The sequence below is a fragment of the Salvia miltiorrhiza genome, chromosome 4 (genome assembly GCF_028751815.1).
Source record: "Salvia miltiorrhiza cultivar Shanhuang (shh) chromosome 4, IMPLAD_Smil_shh, whole genome shotgun sequence".
NCBI classification, from domain to species: domain Eukaryota; kingdom Viridiplantae; phylum Streptophyta; class Magnoliopsida; order Lamiales; family Lamiaceae; genus Salvia; species Salvia miltiorrhiza.
Window position 1 is genome coordinate 49083851 of NC_080390.1, and position 25987 is coordinate 49109837.

At 38.7% G+C, this 25987-nt stretch overlaps 2 protein-coding genes across 2 annotated transcripts; both read right to left on the reverse strand.

Annotated features, from left to right (window-relative positions):
* Nucleotides 1–4710: 4710 nt before the first annotated feature.
* Nucleotides 4711–6599, reverse strand: LOC131020126 (loganic acid O-methyltransferase-like). Its single transcript, XM_057948807.1, has 3 exons — nucleotides 6256–6599; nucleotides 5214–5837; nucleotides 4711–5137 (listed from the first exon to the last, which is right to left on the reverse strand). Exons 1-3 carry the CDS (start codon nucleotides 6325–6327, stop codon nucleotides 4811–4813), a joined length of 1023 nt encoding a protein of 340 aa, XP_057804790.1. The 5' UTR covers nucleotides 6328–6599; the 3' UTR covers nucleotides 4711–4810.
* Nucleotides 6600–8712: 2113 nt separating this feature from the next.
* On the reverse strand, nucleotides 8713–10188 carry LOC131020127 (loganic acid O-methyltransferase-like). The gene is made up of 3 exons (XM_057948808.1): nucleotides 10049–10188; nucleotides 9340–9957; nucleotides 8713–9264 (listed from the first exon to the last, which is right to left on the reverse strand). Exons 1-3 carry the CDS (start codon nucleotides 10115–10117, stop codon nucleotides 8920–8922), a joined length of 1032 nt encoding a protein of 343 aa, XP_057804791.1. The 5' UTR covers nucleotides 10118–10188; the 3' UTR covers nucleotides 8713–8919.
* Nucleotides 10189–25987: the final 15799 nt, after the last annotated feature.

Below are 25987 nucleotides of genomic sequence, written 5' to 3' on the forward strand. Positions count from 1 at the left end.
ACATGACAAGAACCGACGAAAGGTTAGAGGCTCAAGCAACCCAATTGAAAATGCTTGAGATGAAAGTGGGACAAATTGCTGAATCCTTAAGCAACCAACATCAAAAGGGGCAATTTCCGAGTAACACCGTTGTGAATCCAAAAGAACATTGCAAGGCTATCACTATAAGAAGTGGGAAGATACTTGAAGAGTCCAAGATACCTCCGGAAGTCAAGAACAATGATGAGAACATTTCCTCAAAAATGCAAGGCGATAAGGAGAAGGAGAAAGATGTGTACAAGGCACCACCACCTTATTGCCCACCAATTCCATTCCCTCAAAGACTTCAAAAGAAAAATGTGGAGAGTGAGTTCTCTAAATTCCTTGAGATCTTTCGGAAGGTACACATCAACATCCCCCTTGTTGAAGCTTTGCAACAAATGCCCAAGTATGCAAAATTTCTCAAGGAAGTTCTATCCAAGAAGAAGAAATTAGAAGAATTTGAGACGGTCAACCTCACCGAAGAATGTTGTGCCGTTCTTCAAAAGAAGCTACCCATCAAGATCAAGGATCCCGGGAGCTTTACTATCCCATGTGATGTTGGAAATGGTCGTTTTGGAAAGGCCTTGTGTGATTTGGGAGCAAGCATAAATTTGATGCCTCTCTCCATCTTCAACAAGCTTGAAATAGGAACTATTAAGCCAACCACGATTGCTTTGCAAATGGCGGACCGTTCCGTTTCATATCCAAAAGGGATAGTGGAGGATGTCTTGGTGAGGGTTGACAAATTCATTTTTCCGGTGGATTTTGTGGTGTTGGATATGGTTGAGGACAAGGATGTACCTTTGATCCTTGGACGTCCATTCTTGGCGACGGGGAGGGCCCTAATTGATGTTGCAAAGGGCAAGCTCACATTGAGAGTGAATGATGAGAGTGTTACCTTCTCAATCCACAAAGCTCCCAAGCACAAAGATGGGGAAGAAAGAATGAGAGTGGAGGAATGCAAATTGATGCAAGTGATTGAACCTTGCATCAACATGAAAGAAAAATTGAAGGGAGAAAGGAAAGAGGAGGAAGCCCAAGGCTTGGAGTTGAAGCTTCTCCCCACACACTTGAAGTATGCATTCTTTGGTGAGAATGAGATACATCCAATGGGGCAAGACCGTGTACTCCAACTCAAAGAGTTAGATGAGTATCAATCATTTGAGAAGTCAAGCCTCTACAAGGAGAGGATAACAAGTGCTAATGACGAGATGATGCAAAAACGGGAGTTTGCACCCGATGATGAAGTCCTTCTCCTCACCTTTCGTCAATCACTACCTCCGGAAAAGCCAAGATCAAAATGGACGGGTCCTTTCAAAATCAACAAGGTTTTCAACAATGGAGCAATTGAATTGAGAAAGAAGGATGAAAGAACCTTTGTGGTTGAGAAGGAAAGAATCAAGGCATTTTTGCCTTTGAAACCAAAAGTTGAAGTGTTCGTTGGAACCACCCCCGAGCCATAACACCATCATGGAGACGTCTAGCTCATGACGTTAAACTAAGCGCTAGTTGGGAGGCACCCCAACAAGGTACCCTTTAATTTTTGTATGGTTTTTTTTTTTTTTTTTTTTTTATATGTTAGTTTTTTTTTGTGAGTCCGAGACAACTTCTCCTTCTCTTTTCTTCCAAACTCATTTTCACTTTGTGTGAAATAAGTTTGGGGGGAGGGTGAAGATGGGTTACTTATCTCGTTTATCCGTTGTTTATTTATTTAGTTAGTTTAGTTTTCGAATAATGAGATTTTGTCTCTGTTTTTGAGCTTTTCCTTGTCTTTTGTTTTTGAGCTTGATTGTTGAAAAACATGAGTTGGATGAAATGTGTGTTGGGCTTATGATATGAATGTTGCTTTTGAAAAGAAATTGTGTGTATCACTTGTGGATTATGCATGAAAAGTTTGAACTTGTGACAAGTGAGTTAAATGTTTTGCCTCCAAGAACTTGATAATGAGCTTGTAAGATTTGAGCCATTGATTGTCATATTATCACAATCTCATTTTGTTCTTGAGTGTAAATCGATTGAGCATGTATGTTGGTCTCTAGAACTTGCCATGAGTCCTCTCTTGAAAATAAAAGTAGATGTGTTGTTAATATTGAAGTGATTTAAGGCCATCTTTGTTAGCCACTTGACCCCAATTGTGCCAAATTCTCATATGATCCTAGTTTACCCCTTTTGTGCCTTGTAGCCTTTCTTTGAATGAACCAATGATAAAGGGGTAGAACTTAGAGTGTTAGTGGTTGCTTTGATGAAGAAAAAAGTTTGGGAAATGATTGAAATTGCTTATCAAGCTTTGATTGTGTGAAAATCACTAATCCCCTATGAGCTCAATAAGAAAAAGAAATGAAAATGAATGTGAATAAAAGAGCATAAAGGGGAGTGATTTGCCTTTTGAATCATGGTCTTGATAAGTATTCATAGGGTGAAAAGGAAGAAAAGTGGGGATATTGGTTGATTGATTAGAAAAGAACAATGGTGAATATGACATATTCAATTTGGGAATTGTATGGGATATGAGTCACTTTGCCTATAAACACCTCACCTCACCAAAGAGCTCTCATTGCAATCTAAATAGAAGCCCTTTTTGATCTTTATTTGTAACACATTGAAGTATAGAGAGTTAGGATAAATGGCAAGCTTATGGTAGATTGCATACTTGTTTCAATTTGAGTGCAAACACGTCCATTCTAAACACTTGAGAGTTGAGTGCGTCATTGAAACATCCACTTTGTTAGGATTCAAGCTTGGAGGTTATAATATTGAACTCATTATCACTTGTGACTTCTTGGAATGCATTTCTACTTGTGATGCACTTTTGAAAGATTTTTTGTAAAATTTGAAGCCCTTGAAATGACACCAATTCATGCTCACATGTTTGTTTACTTTTATTTCTCTTCTCTTCGTCGTTTGGGGACAAACAACACTTTAAGTTTGGGGGAGTTGACAAACATGGTTTTCATACCTCAATTCCACATGTTTTGTTGTCATTTCCCTTCATGTTTTGCTTGTGAATGCTTGTTTGTGCCCGAATATTTAGTTTTATGAAGATTTGATATCTTGGTGTAGTTTTGGAGTAATTTCAGGAAAAATAAAGGATTAATTGGAGCATTTTGAAGATATGAGATTGAAGTACGTCTCGAGAGGAATCCGTGAGCGCAAACGGCGACCAAATCCGAGTCCGGACGAGGGAGAACGGAGCAAAACGAGCGGACTGTGCAAAACGCCCAGTACCCCGCGGTCACCACCCGCGGCCGCGGGGTGGGACCGCGGGTCAGCTGTTCCCAATTCCAGGGGTGTACCGCGGTCACCACCCGCGGCCGCGGGGCGGGACCGCGGGTTCCCTGAGTTTTGCCCACGTTTGAGCACCACGGGCGCGGGCCATGACCGCGGGAAAAGAGCGGAGTCGCGTTTTTCAGCCCTTAAACCCCTTTCTCCCCCTTTTCCTCACACTATTCATCATCCCCAACCTCATACTCACCCATTTTCCATCTTCCCCAATTCATTCACACCAAACCCTAGCCTCCATTACCACATCTTTTTACCAAGATTGAAGGCATTGAAGAGGAGAGAAGATTGAAGAAAGCTCATTAATAGGATTTGTCACTTCTTACTCTCTCTTTCATTTATGTATTTCTTTGATTTTGGTTTGTTGTTTGTGAACATGTTTGGATAAAATCCCCCATTAGTTTGGGGATTAGGCTCATGGATGATGTAATAGATTGATTATTATGCTTAATATATGTCTTGATTACTTCCTTGTCATTATCTTTGCAAGCCCTAGTATTCTTTCTTGTATGGATTGTTGGCCACTTTCTATGCATTTCTCATTTGTGATTTGAATCGGGAGAGGATAATCATAATAGATTAGGAGCTTGAAACATATTGACTCAATAAACCGGGAGGTTGAGAGTTGGGTGAGAGTTTATCGATCTTATTGTGCTTTTGGGAGTTATAGGTTAGAAGTTGATCGGGGACGGCAGCTATGACCCGTAATCTACCGTTTTAGTCGTCCGGGAGTGGGCTAGAACTAGTTGGGAGATCATTCTAGATAAATAGGAGTATCAAGACTAATATTGAGCTAAATTGAAGTCCATTGTTAATCCATCGTTGCCTAATCCCTAAACCACCTTCATCACTTAATTAATCCACTTTATTTGATTGTTCTTATTTTGTCTTTGAATTTGTTAGTTAATCAAACCACTCACCTCCTTGTTTAGTCTAAATAGCTCTAGCATAATGACTTAGGATAATCACTAGATTGAACTACTAATCCTTGTGGGATACGACCTTGCTTCCATATATTACAACTACCCGTATACTTGCGGCGTGGTGAAAATATTAGCGAACATTATCACTTTAAAATTGGATAAATTATGTAATCATCATCTAATTCTCTTAATTTTATCAATTTTATCTCTCAAATTCATCAAACAAATGTTTCCAAAGAGTGGGTCATTATAAAGCCAAATCAGATTTCATTGTGTTTCTTTTTTTAAAAAAAGAAGGTAACTAAAGACAGGCATCGAGACTATTGTCATGTTGACTTTTTGAGGAATGAAACTATTTTGTGTAAGATTTTTAAATGTAAGGATTAAAACATACATAATGATTTTTGTTTTGAAATGATTTGTAAGCGCAAAGAGTGTCCAATTCGAAAATGCAGTAACAAACAAATTTATAGGCCAGGTTTGTGAGTGGATCCAACATGAGAATTTATTAGAAAAACTGTTTTTATATGTACAACTATGCAAGGGGTTCCACTTCCACCAGTAATTCCATGTAATGTGAATATTACTTATTTACGTTTCAAGACGTAAAACAGTTGAGATGAGTCGCGGAGGGACGCCTCCACCTCCTCCGAAGCTTCATCGGCTTTTGCTAAAGCCTTTGCGAACACTTTCTCCATCACAGATTCACCAAAGTGTTGCGTAAACATTCCTTCCAGACCAGCTCTCACGTGATTTATCATGGCACGTGCACTAACATTCGACCTCGAATTCGTCAACTCACCTCTCTCCATGCTGAAACTCCCATTCTCCATTATCACCTCCCTCACCTCCCCCACACGTGGGAAATAAAAGGGCAAGTTGAACCCGTCGATTTCATCTTTACCCACAACTCCCTGCAATTAAATTAAATAATAATCTCATAATTAATTAAACACATATATATATATGCAAATTAATTTCGGTCATCACCTCATTAGCTAGATCTAATACGCTGGATTCAATAAGATTAAACAGTGTAGCGTAACAACTGTGTGAGTGTGCGAGGCCGTCGCCAATTCCAGGTATGATGAGAAACATTAGCCCTCCTTTCACAATCTCCTCTGCTCTGGCGCTCAGAAAGGCTCTCATATCCCTCTCGAACTGATCCAAATACCCCTTCACCACGTGCGGGGACGCGCCGGCGCCCGTGTAGTGGATTCGGCCCTCGTTGCTGTGGGTGACCTCCTCCGGCACCTTGGAAAGATAATGCAAGGCAAAACAAGAATGCGCCAAAGTGATGCGCGCGCGGGAGAAAAGGCGGCCGTGGAACGATCCTGGCACTGCGGCGGCGTGGTATCGGCGGAGCGGTGGCGGTGGGAGGGAGGCCAACAGCTTGTTGAAGTCATTGGAGGCATGATCGTTGAAGAAAACCTCGAATTCGAGGCCACTTGTTTTTTTTTCTAGTGCCTCTATCATGTGCTGCGCCGTGAGGAATGTGTTCGGCCCCACGGCACACCCCAAATCTACGAGGCTAACTGCGCTCGACATATCTGCCTCCAGTTTTTCAATGATTGCCTCCTCGATCATCGCCTTCACGGAACTCATACTTTCTAACTGCATAGTCATCATCATAATTATACTTTTTTCAATCTATCTCGATTTCTAGAAGTTTTCAAAAATACATAGTTAAAGCTTGATATCAAGTTCGGAGCCATCAGAAACGTGACATGATCGCATGCCAGATTCCGGTTAAAATAGCTACAAGAGCTTCAAATCCAGCCGCCAAACGCATGCGTTTCCGACACCAGAACCTTAATTGCTCCGATGATAGAATTGGAAGGAAAAAAAAGGTGATGCTACTTTTATAACTTTCAAAGGCCGTGATAGAAAAATAAGCGAAAAGTACACTACATTTAATCTGTGGTAGCTGTGTTTCATTTGTAAGAATCTGACTGATTATAAGCGAAAAAAAGTGAGGGCAAACTGTTAAATAAATGAAGAATAATGATTACTATTTAAAAAGAAATGTGACCTGAAACTGGGAGTTTTGGGCGTAATTGAAAGCTCCGTCGCCACCGTTCACGGTCGGAAAAGACTTGGCCATCCCCTGTCTCCGGTTGAGGTATATATTCTTCACCTGTAAAATAATTAATAGCTATCACAAACCTGCAGTCTACATACTCTAGCTAGGAACGAAGGTTATTTAAAGACACTAGGTTCAATTTGCTATTTAATTACGAGTTAATACATTACAATTCAAAGATTGAGAGCTAAAGAATTATGACAAAAGATTCTCCAAACCACAGTTAATTAGTTTAGTTAACTTTTTTTTCTTTTTTTTGAGAACCAATTAGATTAGTTAACTTACTACGGGGTTTTACATTCTATGATTAATGGTTATATATGATTTATATATATAGGGTTAGGTTGAATGGAGAGAACACTAAATATTCAAAGAACAAAGAATATTGAACATGTCAGTAATTCCCCTTGAACGTTAAACGTTCGTAATAGTCATTTCGTTGAACATGGCGTTGAACGTATAGGGGTCGAATCCCATAACCCCAAAAATTCAATGTTTATTCACGTCCATGTTCAACGAAATAACTCTTACGAACGTTTAACGTTCAAAGGAAATTACTTATATGTTTAATGTTCTTTGTTCTTTGAATATTTAGTGTTCTCTATTGAACTCTTCCTTATATATGTATATATGGTGTATTGATCGAGACATGAATCCTTATGTTCAAACATTAGCTGCATTAATTTAGCTCGCTGTGATTATAGTAACCATGCATGAGTTATTTTAAATTGGTGGTCTTTGGCAGCCATATATTTTCGTTCACCTAATCAGAAAATGAAAGGCCAAAGGACGATAGCAAAAGCCAAAAGATACTCTAATCGTAGTTACTAGTTCAGCAAATTTCCTGTTCAATATTGATGAATGATGACAGATATACCTGGTGTAATGGGGTTTTCAATGACATTTATTTATTTTGAGTTGTTAGGTTGGTTGAAATAAGATAATTTAAAAAATCAGTACCCTGCTAGCACAAAAGTAATTAAGTAATTCCTAATGGTGGCTCCATAGTCTCAAGTTGGATGGTTTAAATAGGCCAAAGCATACCTCTTCCCTCCCTTTCCTAACAATGAAATTAAACAGACTTGCTTCGATTACTTGCAAGTCTACTTGAAAGACAAAACAAGAAAGTGAAGCGTGACTAAGTTATAATCGCAAATAATATAGAAATTGTTTGAAGATAATTCATGATAAGTTAACGTAGAAATTGGGGTGATAATTTCCAACATAGGACCAAGTCATAATCGCAAACAATATAGTATATAGAAACTGTTTGAAGATAATTCAATTTGCCGTAAACATTGCGTCAAAAATCAAGGGTTGATAGTATTTTATGTCCCGAACTTTTAGCATTTTCTATAAAATATCCCGAACTTTCATTTTCTCCTAAAAAGTCCCGAACTTTCAACTTTTTCCATAAAATGTCCCGCTATACAAAATTCGATAATGGAAATATGATAAAATCCCGAACTTCCAACATTTTTCACCAATGGTGGTTCCTAATATGATTTAAAAAATCAGTACCCTGCTCCCTTCATCCTATTGATAATGATTTATTACTGTTTGACATGATTATTTAAGAAGAAGAGTGGTTAAATAGAAGTAAATCAAGTGATAGAAAGTGGTAGAGCCACAACTTTTTTGTGAGAAAATGTGGTTTCATTTTCTGAAAGAGGCCATTATCAATGAAATAGACGAAAAAGAAAAGTACACGGATGAGTAATAAATATTATGTTTATATATTTTTTTTTTACTTTTATATATCAAATAAAATAACATTGGTTATGCGTACAATGTATATTGTACGCTCTTTATGCTAGTCATCCATAATTAGTGGACCAACACAGAAAATTGATTACTCATTTTGATGATAACACAACTATATATGTTTGAGGGTACCCGAAATTAAGTTATAGAGGACGCACATTAAATTCTGAGTCAAAAACCCTAAGTAATTTTCTAAAACTCCACCGACGATGAAAGCTAGCAACATATGCATCACTCAACTCCAACAAAGAAACATATACTATAACTTTATAAACTAATAATAATTAACTAATGATTACAACTTAATTATTGGACAACATAGGAGATGACCTAGCTATCTTTCACAAAGACACAAGAGTGCTTATGAGAACACTAAGTAAACAAGACTCAAAACCGTAAACCTCCACTTGAGTCTTGATTCACCGGAGAGATTTAAAATACTATATTACCATGCAGTTGACAAGGAATATTAATTTATATGAACAGGTATTAAAGGAAGGAAAGATAATCTGCCTAAACTAATCCACACATTAGAGAATGCTCAAGGATCTTGAGGAAATATCTTATAAAACGAACATTGGCTTTAATTTGCAAAAAGAAAGTTTCCAAACGCTATAATATGTCAACGCACGCCAAAAAAAATGTTCGAACATTATAACTTGAGTTAGTAATTAAACTTTTTCGCAGTTGTACTATAGCGAGTCGTAGTCAGAAATTGAAGCTACAATATAACATTAAAAGATGGGCTTTCACCAAGTGAGATGTAACTTTTGTTTGATGGGCAGGGCAGGATCTGAGAAATGAACAACAGCTGAATCGATCCCCTTATTGATAGTGCAAGAAATTACCCTATTTACGCTTGAGCACAAGGAACAGTTGAGTAGCACTACTTTGATGATAGGTAGACTCCAATAAGTGCGACATTTCTTGAGCTTTTGCGGAAGCCTTGGCGAACATTCTGTCAACCACAGAATCTCCAAAGTGAGTGGTGAAGATCCCCTCCATTCCAGCTCTCATGTGCATTATCAGACTACCTATATCAATAGCTCCATCAATCTTTGACCTCGGATCTGTAAGCTCCATTCTCTCAATCATAAAACATCCATTCTTCTCTATCACTCTCCTCATCTCCCCTACTGTCGGAGCATAGATGGGCAAGTTGAAGCCGTCTATTTTAGCTTTATCAACAACTCCCTGTCACCATTACAACATAACCATCAATTTTAATCATTCACCAAATAAAGCAATTCTATATTAGTTTGTCATCACCTCATTAGCTAAGTCCATTAGGCTATGTCCAAGATAACTGAAGAGAACACCTGCAGGCTGGTCTGAGTGGGAGACTCCATCAGGAGTTGCAGGCACCACCAAAATGAGAAGACCTCCTCTCACAATCTCCTCTGCTCTCGCACTCATAAAAACTCCCAAATCCTTCTCATACTGATCCAAGTAGGCCCTCACCACGTCCTCGGATGCGCCTGTGTAGTGAATTCTGCCCTCGTTCGGCACCCCTTGAGGCTGCTTGGAAAGCCACTGGAGAGCGTAGGAGGAGTGCGCCAGGGTGATGGAGTTGCGTGGGAAAAGGCGGCCGTGGAACGAGCCGGGCACCCCGGCTGCGTGGTACTGCCTGTCCGCTGGGAGGGAGGCGAAGAGCGTGTTGAAATCATTGGCCGAGTGGTCGTTGAAGAATACTTGGAATTCCAGCTTGTTTTTGGAACCCCACTTGGCTTCAACTGCTTCCATCAGATTTTGAACGGTGAAGAAAGTGTTTGGGCCAACCGAACACCCCAAATCTGCTATCGCCACTGTGCTCGACATTGATTCCGTGTCTAGTTTCTCAATCACTGCTTCTTGGATCATTTCCTTCACTGCATCGGACGCTAGTTTCTGCGGATTATGAGGAATCCTTAATTCATGCTACTCTACAGTTTTATTGTACGAGTGGAAATGAATGTGATTCAAATCTGTCATAAGTTACCTGATATTTGGAGTTTTTGGTGTAACTGTAAGCAGAATCTCCACCATTCATTGGAAAAGTTTCCTCCATTGCCTCCGTCTCTACTTTGAGAAATTCTAAAATGTATAATTATGGGTATTTCCTTAATATGACTCATCAGTCAGAGTTGGGTGGCTTAGCTTTTCTTTTTCTTTTTGGATGGGATCTGGGATTATGGGTCAAATTCAGTATACTTGACTTTTTCATTTTTCCAAGGACACTAACACCTACATTTCACCCAGGACAAATAAGGAGAAAAATTTATTAAACCTCTTGAATTTTATTTGTGAATTGAAATTGGGAACGTAGTAGATTACAAGTATTCAATTATTTCTCCAGTCTGATAATCTGACTGTTTAATTAGTCATCTTTGAGTTTTACAAATTTCCAAGTGCCAATGTGGCGTCGGATTCATCAACTCAACTCTCGGGGACGCTGAAACACCGGCCCGTTCTTTTCTATCAATGCAACTAATATTCTTTCTCCTCTATCAATTCAACGAATATTCTTTTGTAACGTGACAACTATATATTTTTCTTCTTAAAATAAATTAATAAAAATAATTTGATATCTTTTGTGATAGTGTCATGTGTCCTATTAATAAACTCTTAATATAAAATTGATAGTAATTTGAATCAAAATATTAGAATTATAAAAAAAATACAAAACTTAAAAAGAGTTTCTAATGTCTTAAGAAAGTAAAAGAAAAAACTATTTTTTTAATATATTAGAATTTTAAATGATCTTAGTAGTCTACTTATTTCAAATTTCATTTTTATGTATAATATATGGAGTTAAAGGTTGTTTTATAATTTTTCATTCAAGACGCATATTGTATATTTTATTCATAAAATAATGTGCGAAAACAAAAACAAATATTTTGTGCAAAAAATAAAAATAACAAGTAATAATAAATTCCATCCATAAATTGAAAAAAAAAAGAAAGTCTAGAGATAAAGAAATTAGAGGTGTGCTCCATATTTTAATATTGTACTTGTATTGTATCTATGGCTGGATAGAATATGTGACACTCGAGTATGTTATTTTCCGTGAATTTTGCGTTGTAATTGGAGCCCCAAATATAGTCATTGTATTCATAAAAAGTAAGAGCCTACAATTGGAAGTTGAATGCTTGGTCTTTTATGAAGTAGATAAAATGTTTGATATAGGAATTGAAGATGTAGGGACTGCTTGGAGCCTACAATTGTTTTCGTTGCGTTTGGTTCAATTCTCTTTGAGATACTAGTACAAGTAGATCTGTAGATGTTCTTGTTAGTTTGGAACTTGCGATTTCCTTATTTGTATGGATCGTTTAAGGAAATGTACTTCAAGCTTCTTATATCCGTGAGACTCTAGAACTTTATGACTTTTAATTTTTTTTTATTGGTGAAGATATAATCTGTTAAGATTATGGACAGAATCATTCATGATTATCTTCAAGATGTTGAAGATACTGTATAAACTATTAAGATTATGGATAGATTCTTTCATGATTGTCTTCAAGGAGATAACCGATTTTGCTATGAAAGCTTGTCAAGGATTTTGCAAGACAACCCTTTATATAAAGGCGACCCGAAGAACCTTTTTGGTGATCTCTTCTTAATATTTTTTAGTTCTTGATTTCATATTGTTATCTCACGCGTTTCGTATAAGTGTGAATGCGTCAAGAAGCTTTCTAAGAGATTAATATTTTGCATAATCAGTTCTTTCACTTTGCTAAGGGATTAGTGAAGTTTTTGTGAGGGATTGCAATTACCTACTGTAAGTGAAGTTTTGGGAAGTTAATTATAGGGGTGTTGAGAGAGAGTTAGTAAGTCCATCTGTATCTTAACTTCAGTTAGTGAATCATTTTTTCTGTCGGTAACTGTTAGATATGAAGAAAGCTAAGCTCATGAGTATGCAGTGAAGAATCAAATCTTATTAATCCATGGTTTACACTATTTATAGAATACAAGCTATAAGCTTTAACTTAAACTTAACCTCCGCATTTACACGTCAGCTTACAGCTTAACTAACTCTTAACAACAGCTTAACTAACTCTTAACAATATAACAACTTAACTATTCTAATACAACCCCCAAAATACTAAGTCTATCCCTTTTCAAACGGGAGTTTATCTACCAGAAGTTGAAAACGGGAGATAGGAACTGGTTTAGTGAGGACATCAGCAAGTTGATCATTTGATGAAATATGTTGAACGTCCAGTTCCTTCTTTAAGACTTTATCACGAACGAAATGAACGTCGATCTCTATGTGCTTCGTGCGTGCATGCAGCACGGGATTTGAGGCCATTGCAGCAGCACTCTTATTGTCACACCAAATGATAGGTGATTGAGACAGAGTGTAACCAAGTTCAGTAAGTAAGGATTTGATCCAGACAACTTCCATAGATGTATCAGCTAACGAGCGATACTCAGCTTCGGTTGAACTGCGGGAGACTACAGTTTGTTTCTTAGAGCTCCATGAGAAGGTTAGGCCCTAAAAAGATGAAGTAACCTCCTGTTGATTTTCGATCATCAATAGATCCTGCCCAATCAGCATCTGAAAAACCATTTAATGTGAGATAAGCTGAAGAAGAAGAGAAGCATAGAGAGTTAGTTAAGGTGCCCTTGAGATAGCGCAATAAACGCTTGCAAGCTTTCCATTGTAACTCAGTAGGATTTTGGAGAAATTGACTCAATTTGTTGACCATAAAAGAGATATCAGGCCTTGTTATGGTAAGATACTGTAGAGCACCAATAGTGCTGCGATAGAGTGTAGGATTTGCAAATAGAGGACTGTCGGATTTGTGGATCTTAATACCATGGAGAAGGCTGAGGTTTACTGTATTTTGATGCAATTAGATATGAAGAAAGCTAAGCTCATGAGTATGCAGTGAAGAATCAAATCTTATTAATCCATGGTTTACACTATTTATAGAATACAAGCTATAAGCTTTAACTTAAACCTAACCTCTGCATTTACACGTCAGCTTACAGCTTAACTAACTCTTAACAACAGCTTAACTAACTCTTAACAACAGCTTAACTAACTCTTAACAATATAACAGCTTAACTATTCTAATAGTAACGCTGTCTTCCCTAACAACCGTTTGTTTCGATCGTTGTTTTTGGTACTAGTAGGAGGATTTTCTTGTAGTGTACCCTTATTCCACAGATGTTATCAGATAAATTCTACATGCTAAAATAGTGGCCTATTTTTGCATATTATATTAAGACAGTGACTAAAAAAAACTTTAAACTCCTTAAATATGCTCCACGTTTAGACAACTTAAACCAACTTTTCCATAACTGTAAAGTTGAATTCTCTGGAAAGAAAAACTCTATGAATCTATTGCGAATGAATCCTAATAATTAGTCAAAATATAGTTTCTAATTACTATTAATATACTTAAAATTTCAATCATCTATGACTACTGTTCTATTTAATTCTAATTACTTGTGTTTTGATAAGCTAGGTCCGATTGCTAATTGTATATCTTCAGCGGAAACACTGAGGATACTTTTTTTTTTTTGATAAATTTACAATATTAAATAAAAAAATTAAAAGGCCGCGCCACATGAGACTCGAACCCAAGACCTTTGGCCAACACACGCGCGCGCACACACACTGAAGATACTTTACCATTCATGAATTAATTATATGCAGCATGTGTGATTGGCGATACACTCACCGACATTTATTATAGTAAGTATTGTTTATATTATTTCCTCAAAAAAAAGTACTCCCTCCCTCCGTCCCACCATTTTAGTCCCCTCCCACTTTTCACACATATTAAGAAAATGCATTTAATTTTTATATTTTTATCTTTTATACCCTTATTTATTATTTTCACACATACTTTTCACATTTAAGTGAAGCATTAAATAAGGTTAATTTAGTAAAAACATTATTTTTATATAGTATTAATTAGAAAAGTGGACTATCTTTTTGGGACATCTCAAAATGGAATAAGGGACTAAAATAGTGGGACGGAGGGAGTATTGTTTATATTATTGTAAGTTTTTTGATATTTCATTATGGTCATTGTTGATATCGATTAGAACATAACTTATTATTCACCACAGTTGATTCTATATATATGATTGCGGATATCTCAGAGGTGTTTTAGTGGGTTGAAATAAATTTATTTTCATATTATGATGCGTTTTGATAACCGCAATGGAATGAGCATGTTGCTCGGACTTAGCGTGGTAGCTTATTTGGAGCTAGTGATACGAGTGTAAATTCTGTTGTATGATTGCGATCTGCAAAGGCAATTTTGTAGTCCATAGGATTCATATTTTTACTGGATTGGATCTTAATTAGAGAATGAAAAAGGAAGTTAATGTTATTGAATGAAAAAGTATTAAAATGAAACAACGGAAAAAAATAAATATATATATATATATATATATATATATAGAGAGAGAGAGAGAGAGAGAGAGAACAACCAACATTTGATGCAATTAAACGACACCAATCGTAAGAAACAAAAATAAAAAATTAAGGGCTTTATTTAAGTAGTTGTCTTTTTAATTTATTTTAATAACATATTATAAAAAAAAATTAAAGGCTTTATTTAAGCAGTTGTCTTTTAAATTTAGTTTTTATTTTATTTTAATAACATATTACTTTATGCCAACAATATTATTTGTATAAAAATGTACTTCCATTAAAAAATGGCTACTTTTATTATAGATTTATTACTCTGGGCTTTATAAGTTTTACTCCCCCGTCTCAGCTAGTTTTGATCACTTTTTTTTGAAAACTTTTACTCCCTCCGTCCGCCAAGATTATGGCAATTTGCTTGGGCACGAGATTTAATAAAATTGGTGATGATTTTGATGTAGTGGAGAAAGGGTCCCACCACTTTATGAGATGAGTGGTTGAGATTGAATTTTGAGTGGTTTTTTTGTAAATAAAGAATGTTAGTAAGGATAAAATATTAAAGAGAATGGTGGGACCATTGCCATAAAAGGAAAGTGACATAATCTTAGCGGACGCCCGATATAGTAATTGTGACATAATCTTGGCGGACGGAGGGAGTAAGAAACTAGTGTTTAGTGTGTCAATTATGGTAAGTGAAAAAGTGAATAAATGAAAAAACTTTTGTCATATAAAAAAAGTGATCAAATTAGTTGGAACAACTCGAAAAGGAATATTGATCAAGTTAATTGGGGTGGAGGGAGTAGTAGTTATACTTTTGACCATTACACTAAACTTAAAGTAATAGTGGATATATATTTTTTAATACAATATATTAAGAAATTAATTAAAGTATATGTAATCCTCAATAGTCAAATAAATTAAAGTAGCATAAAAATGCCGTTATTGTACAAGTCAAGAGCTTGACTATGTATGTAGCTGTGAATTGTTGGCCCAATACTCTTCAAATTGTTCATCCCCAGCCCAAAACCTCCTTAAGCCCAAAACCAAGCCCATCTCCCTAAATAATCCCAACCCCCTTTTAGCCAAACCCTTATTCCCTCACTTCCCTTGCGCCGATCTGTTCTCTCTCTCTCTCACCTGCGCCTTTCCATTTCCCCTCCGCCGCCGACTCCTCGGTTCTCCTTCCGCCGCAATTCTCCCCCTCCTTCCCAATGCCTCCCTTTACTTCCCTGTTCTGTCCCCATCTCGGCTATAAAGTCCTCAATTGTGGGTAGAAGTTGAAAGAGGAAAAGTTCACAATATTGAAGGCTCTGCTATTCCTTCTCCTGATTCAGTCGATCTGTGGTGCTGTGGCTTGAATCTGAGAACTTCTTCCCCAGTTGAGAGCTGTGCCGCCGGTTACCTGAGAGGGTTTCCTGTTTGGTGGCATTGCTGAGCTCTCGGTGTCGCCGGAGTCCTGTCCACCAGATTCCTGAATTGAGGCGGCGTGGTTCGGCTGTGTTGGGCTCTGATCTGCATTCCAGTCCACCTTGAGCCCTGGTTCCAAAAGCTGCCGGAGTGTGTTGCTGCAAAAAGGGAAAATCTGAGCCAAGTGTCCCGAGGACACCTTTTCCCTTCTCTGATTTCTTATCTCTTTTTTCTTCCCTTTGTCCCTTTTGCTCCTTTTATTTTTTTATTTGTGCAGATCTGAAGTACAGATAATCGGAAGAATAATTGGAGCTGAAGGTAGAAGATCTGGAAAGGAAGAGTGAAGTCCTAAAGAAGTTCAGAGTGAATTTGGTGCTTGAGCACGTAGTGAGACGGACCGGAGGTTCGAGAACCAAGAGGAGTAATCCCGGCAAGGCGAAGATACCCAACAGTGGTATCAGAGCCACGGGGACCTTGCCGGGGCTCCCCCCGAACACATCCCTCTCACCCCGCCGCCCTTTGGCTGCGCCGACTCGCTCCCGACGAGCAAGGTTTTGGTAAGACCGACTCTTCCCCTACCTGGGAAGTCGGCTCTGGTAAATTGGCTTAAGACCCTAAAACTCCTAGTCATTAGGATTGGTGTTGCCTTCTGTTTTTTCTTTGTTGTATGTTACTGTTTGGTCTTGGTATCTTGCGATCCTGATCTTTTGTGTGCTTCCGCTTGTTGCCTTATATCTCGATAACCCTCTGGCAGTCAAAGCCAAGTGAGGTTCTCCCTTGCATTTGGTCCAGTTCGTCTGGATTCTCCTTTAAAGGAGTCTCCTCGTGCGAGTACCCTGGAAATCAAGGGAGAAAGGGGGCTATCTAGACAGGCTGTGTGTGCTTTGGTTCCTTATTGTTTCCGCTGTTGTTTTGCTCTCTCTGGTGTTTCTGCTTTGCTCTGTAAAACCTCTCTTGGATTGAGAGCTTTACCCTTTCTCTGGACTCAGATAGTCCTCCTGGAACTTCTTGGAGGGACCAGTGTGAAACCTTGCTCCACAGATCAATCTGTGCTGAGATCTGGGCTCTTCCCTGCTCCTGAACTCCAGAGGTTTCCTTCCTGAGGTTTCTGTAACCTCTATTGTGGTGTTATTTGCTCTGTGGTCTGACTGACCTGTTACTCTGTGATTGTTGTGGTTTTCTGTGAAAAATTGTGTTTGCTTAAGTGCTGCATCTGCATTCACCATGAACAACTTGCATATGGTGCCATTCAATGGCCGGGATGATTTTCAAGATTGGAAAACCAAAATAGAGTGCATTTTAGTCAAGGAAAAGGTTAATAAAGCTCTGTTGTCTAAAATTGACAAATCTGTGACTGATGAGAAACTGCATGATATGAATGATAATGCTAGGGCCACTATCTTGTTAAAGCTGAGCAGTTCTGTGGTTAGGAAAGTGTCTCATCACTTATGTGCTAAGGATTTATGGGATGATCTGAACTCAATTTACTCCACTTCATCTGAAGAGTCTGCATGGTCTTTACAAAACCAATTTATGAATTTTCAAATGGATCCTTCAAAGGATGTTGATTCAAACCTTGATGATTTTCACAAACTGTTGCATGATTTGAAAATTGCTGGTGATGACAATATTGAGAAGTATGCCCCTCAGATTTTGTTAAGTTCTATTCCTGAGTCTTTTTCTGAAGTAAAATCAGCTTTAAAATATGGTGGGTCTAAGGTCTCTTGTGAAATGATTATCAATGGTCTTAAGACCAAAGAAAGTGAACTTAAACTGCAAAAACCCAAGTCTCTTCAGGGTGAGGTTATGTATGTGAATAAGGATAATCAGAGAAACCCTCACCATCATTTTTCTAAGGGCCAGAAGTCTGATCATCATAAAATTGCTGCATCAAATGAACAGAGGGAAGACAATAGGCTTTATCATAATCAGAATCAAAATAGGAATCAAAATCCTGATCAGAAACCTAGGAAAGTGTGTTGGAATTGTGGAAAACCGGGGCATTTCATAAATAGGTGCAAGTTGCCTAAAAAGAATAAGAACTTTGTTCCTAATGAGCCTAAACAGCATGCAAACAATGTGTTTGAAGAAGATGGTGTCTATATGGTACATGACTATGATTTTCAATTTATAAATTACTCAAATGCTGTGTCTAAATCTGTAAGTTCAAATGAGTGGCTGATTGACTCTGGTTGTACCTTTCATGTGACCCCTTTTGAGCATATGTTTCAAAACCTTCAGTTGGTCAAGTCTGGGCATGTTTCTTTGGCTGATGGTCAAAGTTGTGATATTTTGGGTAAGGGTGATGTTTGCTTGAAATTTGAAAATGGGAGTCTCCTTACCTTGAATGATGTTAGATTTGTACCAAACTTGAAATTCAGCCTGCTTTCAGTGTCTAAGATTGCTGATAAAATGCTGAATGGTTCTGTGAACTACTTGAGATTTCAATTTGAAAAGGACTCTATGCTTTACTTTACTGCTCCAAGAAAGGGAGACTTGTATGCTGTATGTGCTGAGTCAGTTCCTTTACCTGCTGCTAATGTGGTCCATGAGGACAAACCTGCACTCTGGCATGCTAGATTAGGGCACATGAGTAACAAAGGCATGGAAATTCTAAAAAAGACTGGTGTGTTTGGTAATGATAAAGTTTCTGAGCTTCCTTTCTGTGAACCATGTGTGATGGGAAAACACCATAAGTCTGCCTTTCCAGTTTCTGTTCCTTATCCTAGGAAGCATGTTAGCACTGAGATTCTTGAATACCTGCATGCTGATGTTTGGGGTCCTGCTAAAGTGCCCACTCATGGTGGAAACATGTATTTTCTATCTGTCATTGATGATTTTTCAAGGAAAACTTGGGTCTTTTTAATGAAAAACAAATCTGATGTGTTTGAAAAATTGTCAAAGTGGGCTGCGCAGATTCAAAATCAAACTGGAAAACGGATTAAATGTCTTAGAACTGATAATGGTCTTGAATTCTGTAATCATGCTATGGATAATTGGTGCACTGAGTCTGGTATCATGAGGCATAAGTCTGTCCCTTACACTCCACAGCAAAATGGAGTGGTTGAAAGGATGAATAGAACTCTCCTTGAGAGAGTTAGGAGCATGCTTGTTGCATCTGGTTTGTCTAAACATTTTTGGGGTGAGGCACTCATGACTGCTGTGTATTTAATCAACAGATCTCCTTCTGTTCCCTTACTTGGCAAACTCCCTGAATCTGTGTTTTTTGATAAACCTGTCTGTTTGAAACATTTGAGAGTGTTTGGGTGTGCTGCCTATGTTCACCAAAATGTTGGGAAATTAGAACCTAGGGCTAAGAAATGCATATTCCTTGGTTATCCAGAAGGGGTAAAAGGCTATAGGTTGTGGGATAGGTCAGTTCCTGGATTCAAAACTTGTGTGAGCAGAGATGTGTCCTTCAATGAGTTTAACTTTCCTTGTTTACTTGAATCCTCACACTCTGCTACTCCAAGTGAGGTGGAGAAAATGCATGGCTATGACTACAACAGATATGAGTTTATGTTCATCCCACCCATGGATCCTCCTGAGGTGGATCCTCTGCCCAATGATCCTCATACTGAGCATGCTGAAACTGACCCCACTCCCAACCCTGAACTCAACACTGATCCCACCAACCCTGCACCTCCTGATAATAACCCTTTAAATGACTATCAACTTGCTAGGGATAGAGAAAGGAGGATTATCAGACCTCCTGCTAGGTTTGATGATTATAACTTGTCTTTGTATGCTTTCAATGTGTTCAACAATGTGGATTACTCTGAACCCTGCAATTATTCTGATGCTGTTAATTCTGCTGAGTCTGACAAGTGGTTGACTGCTATGAATTCTGAAATGAAATCTCTGCATGATAATGAAACTTGGATTTTAGTCAAGAAACCTGATGATTGTTCTGTTGTTGAATGCAAATGGTTGTTTAAGGTCAAGCATGAAACTGATAACATTAGATACAAGGCTAGACTTGTAGCTAAAGGATTTACTCAAAAAGAAGGCATTAACTATAATGAAATATTTGCTCATGTTGTTAAGTTCACCACTGTGCGCATTATGCTTGCCTTGTGTGCTCACTTTGATTGGGAATTGAAGCAAATGGATGTTACTACTGCTTTTCTTCATGGTGACCTTGAGAATGACATTTATATGAAACAACCTGAGGGATTTGTGAGTGATGAGTTTCCTGATCATGTGTGTTTGCTGAAAAAGTCTCTATATGGTCTTAAACAGTCTCCAAGACAATGGAATCTCAAATTTGACCAATGCATGCAGAACTTGAACTTTTCTAGAAGTCAATATGATCATTGCTTGTATTACTCAAATTCTGAACCTCCTGTGTTTCTGTTATTATATGTGGATGACATGCTTTTACTTGGCCCTTGTCTGCAAACCATTGAAAATGTGCAGAAAAAGTTGTGTGAAAATTTTGACATGAAAAATCTTGGTGATGCCAAGAAGATTTTGGGCATGAGCATAGAAAGAAATATGGAGAAATCCACCTTGTTGTTGCATCAAAGTGATTATGTGAAACAAGTTCTTTTGAAATTCAATATGGAAAATTGCAGATCTGTAACTGTGCCTCTTGGTTCTCATTTTGAATTAAGTAAAAAACAATGCCCTGAAACTGATCTTGAACTTGAAGAAATGAGAAACATTCCATATGCTAATGCTATAGGTTCTGTCATGTACTTGATGATTAGTACTAGGCCTGATATTGCTTATGCTGTTTCTTGTTTAAGTAGATATATGGCAAATCCTGGTGCTTCTCATTGGGAAGCTTTGAAATGGTTGCTCAGATACTTGAAGTCTACTATGCATTATGGTCTGAATTTTGCTAAGGCTCAAGATGGCATTAAATGTGTTGGATATGTTGATTCTAACTATGCAAATGATATAGATAGTAGGAAGTCATCTACTTCTTATGTATTCACTTTGTGTAATGCCTGCATTAGTTGGAAATCTCAATTGCAAAACGTTGTTGCCTTGTCTACTACTGAATCTGAGTATATTGCTGCAACTGAGGCTGTGAAAGAAGCTCTTTGGCTTGATGGATTGCTGTCTGAAATTAGATACATTGATGATAAACCCATTGTTTTCTCTGATAGTCAATCTGCCATTCAACTATGCAAAAACCCTGTGTTCCATGATAGAACTAAGCATATTGCTGTTAAATATCACTTCATTAGGGATGTAGTTGAAAAATGAGATGTTTTGCTTGATAAGATTCCCTCTGAATTCAATCCAGCAGATATGGGCACCAAGTGCCTTCCAGTTGCAAAGCTGGAATCTTGCTTGGAAACTTTGAATATTGGTCCTGGTTAACTTTTCTTTTGTGTCTTTGTGTGACAAGTTCAGCCTCTGTGGCTGCTTGTCTCTTCTTTGTCTGTGTTACTTCTTTTTCTGCATGATGTTTGTTGTCCTTGAGCTGCATGCTGTGTTCTGGTCTGTGTACCTACTGCTGTCCAGTGTGAGTTTTTCCGTTTATGTCTCCTTGTCCTGTGTGTGTGTGACTGCCTTGTTATGCTTTGTTTTTTCTTTGTTGTCTGCTTCTGTGTGTGTCTTGTGTGATGTTGCTTGAGTGCATGTGTGTGTGTGTCTGTTGTGTCTTCAATGATAACCTCTTTTGGTTTGAGAATGTGGTGAATGTGTCTACAATATATTAAGAAATTAATTAAAGTATATGTAATCCTCAATAGTCAAATAAATTAAAGTAGCATTAAAATGCCGTTATTGTACAAGTCAAGAGCTTGACTATGTATGTAGCTGTGAATTGTTGGCCCAATACTCTTCAAATTGTTCCTCCCCAGCCCAAAACCTCCTTTAGCCCAAAACCAAGCCCATCTCCCTAAATAATCCCAACCCCCTTTTAGCCAAACCCTTATTCCCTCACTTCCCTTGCGCCGATCTGTTCTCTCTCTCTCTCACCTGCGCCTTTCCATTTCCCCTCCGCCGCCGACTCCTCGGTTCTCCTTCCGCCGCAATTCTCCCCCTCCTTCCCAATGCCTCCCTTTACTTCCCTGTTCTGTCCCCATCTCGGCTATAAAGTCCTCAATTGTGGGTAGAAGTTGAAAGAGGAAAAGTTCACAATATTGAAGGCTCTGCTATTCCTTCTCCTGATTCAGTCGATCTGTGGTGCTGTGGCTTGAATCTGAGAACTTCTTCCCCAGTTGAGAGCTGTGCCGCCGGTTACCTGAGAGGGTTTCCTGTTTGGTGGCATTGCTGAGCTCTCGGTGTCGCCGGAGTCCTGTCCACCGGATTCCTGAATTGAGGCGGCGTGGTTCGGCTGTGTTGGGCTCTGATCTGCATTCCAGTCCACCTTGAGCCCTGGTTCCAAAAGCTGCCGGAGTGTGTTGCTGCAAAAAGGGAAAATCTGAGCCAAGTGTCCCGAGGACACCTTTTCCCTTCTCTGATTTCTTATCTCTTTTTTCTTCCCTTTGTCCCTTTTGCTCCTTTTATTTTTTTATTTGTGCAGATCTGAAGTACAGATAATCGGAAGAATAATTGGAGCTGAAGGTAGAAGATCCGGAAAGGAAGAGTGAAGTCCTAAAGAAGTTCAGAGTGAATTTGGTGCTTGAGCACGAAGTGAGACGGACCGGAGGTTCGGGAACCAAGAGGAGTAATCCCGGCAAGGCGAAGATACCCAACAGTGGTATCAGAGCCACGGGGACCTTGCCGGGGCTCCCCCCGAACACATCCCTCTCACCCCGCCGCCCTTTGGCTGCGCCGACTCGCTCCCGACGAGCAAGGTTTTGGTAAGACCGACTCTTCCCCTACCTGGGAAGTCGGCTCTGGTAAATTGGCTTAAGACCCTAAAACTCCTAGTCATTAGGATTGGTGTTGCCTGCTGTTTTTTCTTTGTTGTATGTTACTGTTTGGTCTTGGTATCTTGCGATCCTGATCTTTTGTGTGCTTCCGCTTGTTGCCTTATATCTCGATAACCCTCTGGCAGTCAAAGCCAAGTGAGGTTCTCCCTTGCATTTGGTCCAGTTCGTCTGGATTCTCCTTTAAAGGAGTCTCCTCGTGCGAGTACCCTGGAAATCAAGGGAGAAAGGGGGCTATCTAGACAGGCTGTGTGTGCTTTGGTTCCTTATTGTTTCCGCTGTTGTTTTGCTCTCTCTGGTGTTTCTGCTTTGCTCTGTAAAACCTCTCTTGGATTGAGAGCTTTACCCTTTCTCTGGACTCAGATAGTCCTCCTGGAACTTCTTGGAGGGACCAGTGTGAAACCTTGCTCCACAGATCAATCTGTGCTGAGATCTGGGCTCTTCCCTGCTCCTGAACTCCAGAGGTTTCCTTCCTGAGGTTTCTGTAACCTCTATTGTGGTGTTATTTGCTCTGTGGTCTGACTGACCTGTTACTCTGTGATTGTTGTGGTTTTCTGTGAAAAATTGTGTTTGCTTAAGTGCTGCATCTGCATTCACCATGAACAACTTGCATATGGTGCCATTCAATGGCCGGGATGATTTTCAAGATTGGAAAACCAAAATAGAGTGCATTTTAGTCAAGGAAAAGGTTAATAAAGCTCTGTTGTCTAAAATTGACAAATCTGTGACTGATGAGAAACTGCATGATATGAATGATAATGCTAGGGCCACTATCTTGTTAAAGCTGAGCAGTTCTGTGGTTAGGAAAGTGTCTCATCACTTATGTGCTAAGGATTTATGGGATGATCTGAACTCAATTTACTCCACTTCATCTGAAGAGTCTGCATGGTCTTTACAAAACCAATTTATGAATTTTCAAATGGATCCTTCAAAGGATGTTGATTCAAACCTTGATGATTTTCACAAACTGTTGCATGATTTGAAAATTGCTGGTGATGACAATATTGAGAAGTATGCCCCTCAGATTTTGTTAAGTTCTATTCCTGAGTCTTTTTCTGAAGTAAAATCAGCTTTAAAATATGGTGGGTCTAAGGTCTCTTGTGAAATGATTATCAATGGTCTTAAGACCAAAGAAAGTGAACTTAAACTGCAAAAACCCAAGTCTCTTCAGGGTGAGGTTATGTATGTGAATAAGGATAATCAGAGAAACCCTCACCATCATTTTTCTAAGGGCCAGAAGTCTGATCATCATAAAATTGCTGCATCAAATGAACAGAGGGAAGACAATAGGCTTTATCATAATCAGAATCAAAATAGGAATCAAAATCCTGATCAGAAACCTAGGAAAGTGTGTTGGAATTGTGGAAAACCGGGGCATTTCATAAATAGGTGCAAGTTGCCTAAAAAGAATAAGAACTTTGTTCCTAATGAGCCTAAACAGCATGCAAACAATGTGTTTGAAGAAGATGGTGTCTATATGGTACATGACTATGATTTTCAATTTATAAATTACTCAAATGCTGTGTCTAAATCTGTAAGTTCAAATGAGTGGCTGATTGACTCTGGTTGTACCTTTCATGTGACCCCTTTTGAGCATATGTTTCAAAACCTTCAGTTGGTCAAGTCTGGGCATGTTTCTTTGGCTGATGGTCAAAGTTGTGATATTTTGGGTAAGGGTGATGTTTGCTTGAAATTTGAAAATGGGAGTCTCCTTACCTTGAATGATGTTAGATTTGTACCAAACTTGAAATTCAGCCTGCTTTCAGTGTCTAAGATTGCTGATAAAATGCTGAATGGTTCTGTGAACTACTTGAGATTTCAATTTGAAAAGGACTCTATGCTTTACTTTACTGCTCCAAGAAAGGGAGACTTGTATGCTGTATGTGCTGAGTCAGTTCCTTTACCTGCTGCTAATGTGGTCCATGAGGACAAACCTGCACTCTGGCATGCTAGATTAGGGCACATGAGTAACAAAGGCATGGAAATTCTAAAAAAGACTGGTGTGTTTGGTAATGATAAAGTTTCTGAGCTTCCTTTCTGTGAACCATGTGTGATGGGAAAACACCATAAGTCTGCCTTTCCAGTTTCTGTTCCTTATCCTAGGAAGCATGTTAGCACTGAGATTCTTGAATACCTGCATGCTGATGTTTGGGGTCCTGCTAAAGTGCCCACTCATGGTGGAAACATGTATTTTCTATCTGTCATTGATGATTTTTCAAGGAAAACTTGGGTCTTTTTAATGAAAAACAAATCTGATGTGTTTGAAAAATTGTCAAAGTGGGCTGCGCAGATTCAAAATCAAACTGGAAAACGGATTAAATGTCTTAGAACTGATAATGGTCTTGAATTCTGTAATCATGCTATGGATAATTGGTGCACTGAGTCTGGTATCATGAGGCATAAGTCTGTCCCTTACACTCCACAGCAAAATGGAGTGGTTGAAAGGATGAATAGAACTCTCCTTGAGAGAGTTAGGAGCATGCTTGTTGCATCTGGTTTGTCTAAACATTTTTGGGGTGAGGCACTCATGACTGCTGTGTATTTAATCAACAGATCTCCTTCTGTTCCCTTACTTGGCAAACTCCCTGAATCTGTGTTTTTTGATAAACCTGTCTGTTTGAAACATTTGAGAGTGTTTGGGTGTGCTGCCTATGTTCACCAAAATGTTGGGAAATTAGAACCTAGGGCTAAGAAATGCATATTCCTTGGTTATCCAGAAGGGGTAAAAGGCTATAGGTTGTGGGATAGGTCAGTTCCTGGATTCAAAACTTGTGTGAGCAGAGATGTGTCCTTCAATGAGTTTAACTTTCCTTGTTTACTTGAATCCTCACACTCTGCTACTCCAAGTGAGGTGGAGAAAATGCATGGCTATGACTACAACAGATATGAGTTTATGTTCATCCCACCCATGGATCCTCCTGAGGTGGATCCTCTGCCCAATGATCCTCATACTGAGCATGCTGAAACTGACCCCACTCCCAACCCTGAACTCAACACTGATCCCACCAACCCTGCACCTCCTGATAATAACCCTTTAAATGACTATCAACTTGCTAGGGATAGAGAAAGGAGGATTATCAGACCTCCTGCTAGGTTTGATGATTATAACTTGTCTTTGTATGCTTTCAATGTGTTCAACAATGTGGATTACTCTGAACCCTGCAATTATTCTGATGCTGTTAATTCTGCTGAGTCTGACAAGTGGTTGACTGCTATGAATTCTGAAATGAAATCTCTGCATGATAATGAAACTTGGATTTTAGTCAAGAAACCTGATGATTGTTCTGTTGTTGAATGCAAATGGTTGTTT

Excerpts from the sequence above, each read along its gene's own strand:
- LOC131020127 (XM_057948808.1), bottom strand. The coding sequence starts at position 10,117 with ATGGAGGAAACTTTTCCAATGAATGGTGGAGATTCTGCTTACAGTTAC. Across the intron at positions 9,958-10,048 it reads CCAAAAACTCCAAATATCAG|AAACTAGCGTCCGATGCAGT; the intron begins GTAACTTATGAC and ends CATAATCCGCAG. Across the intron at positions 9,265-9,339 it reads TAATGGACTTAGCTAATGAG|GGAGTTGTTGATAAAGCTAA; the intron begins GTGATGACAAAC and ends TAATGGTGACAG.
- LOC131020126 (XM_057948807.1), bottom strand. The coding sequence starts at position 6,327 with ATGGCCAAGTCTTTTCCGACCGTGAACGGTGGCGACGGAGCTTTCAAT. Across the intron at positions 5,838-6,255 it reads CCCAAAACTCCCAGTTTCAG|TTAGAAAGTATGAGTTCCGT; the intron begins GTCACATTTCTT and ends ATGACTATGCAG. Across the intron at positions 5,138-5,213 it reads TATTAGATCTAGCTAATGAG|GGAGTTGTGGGTAAAGATGA; the intron begins GTGATGACCGAA and ends ATTTAATTGCAG.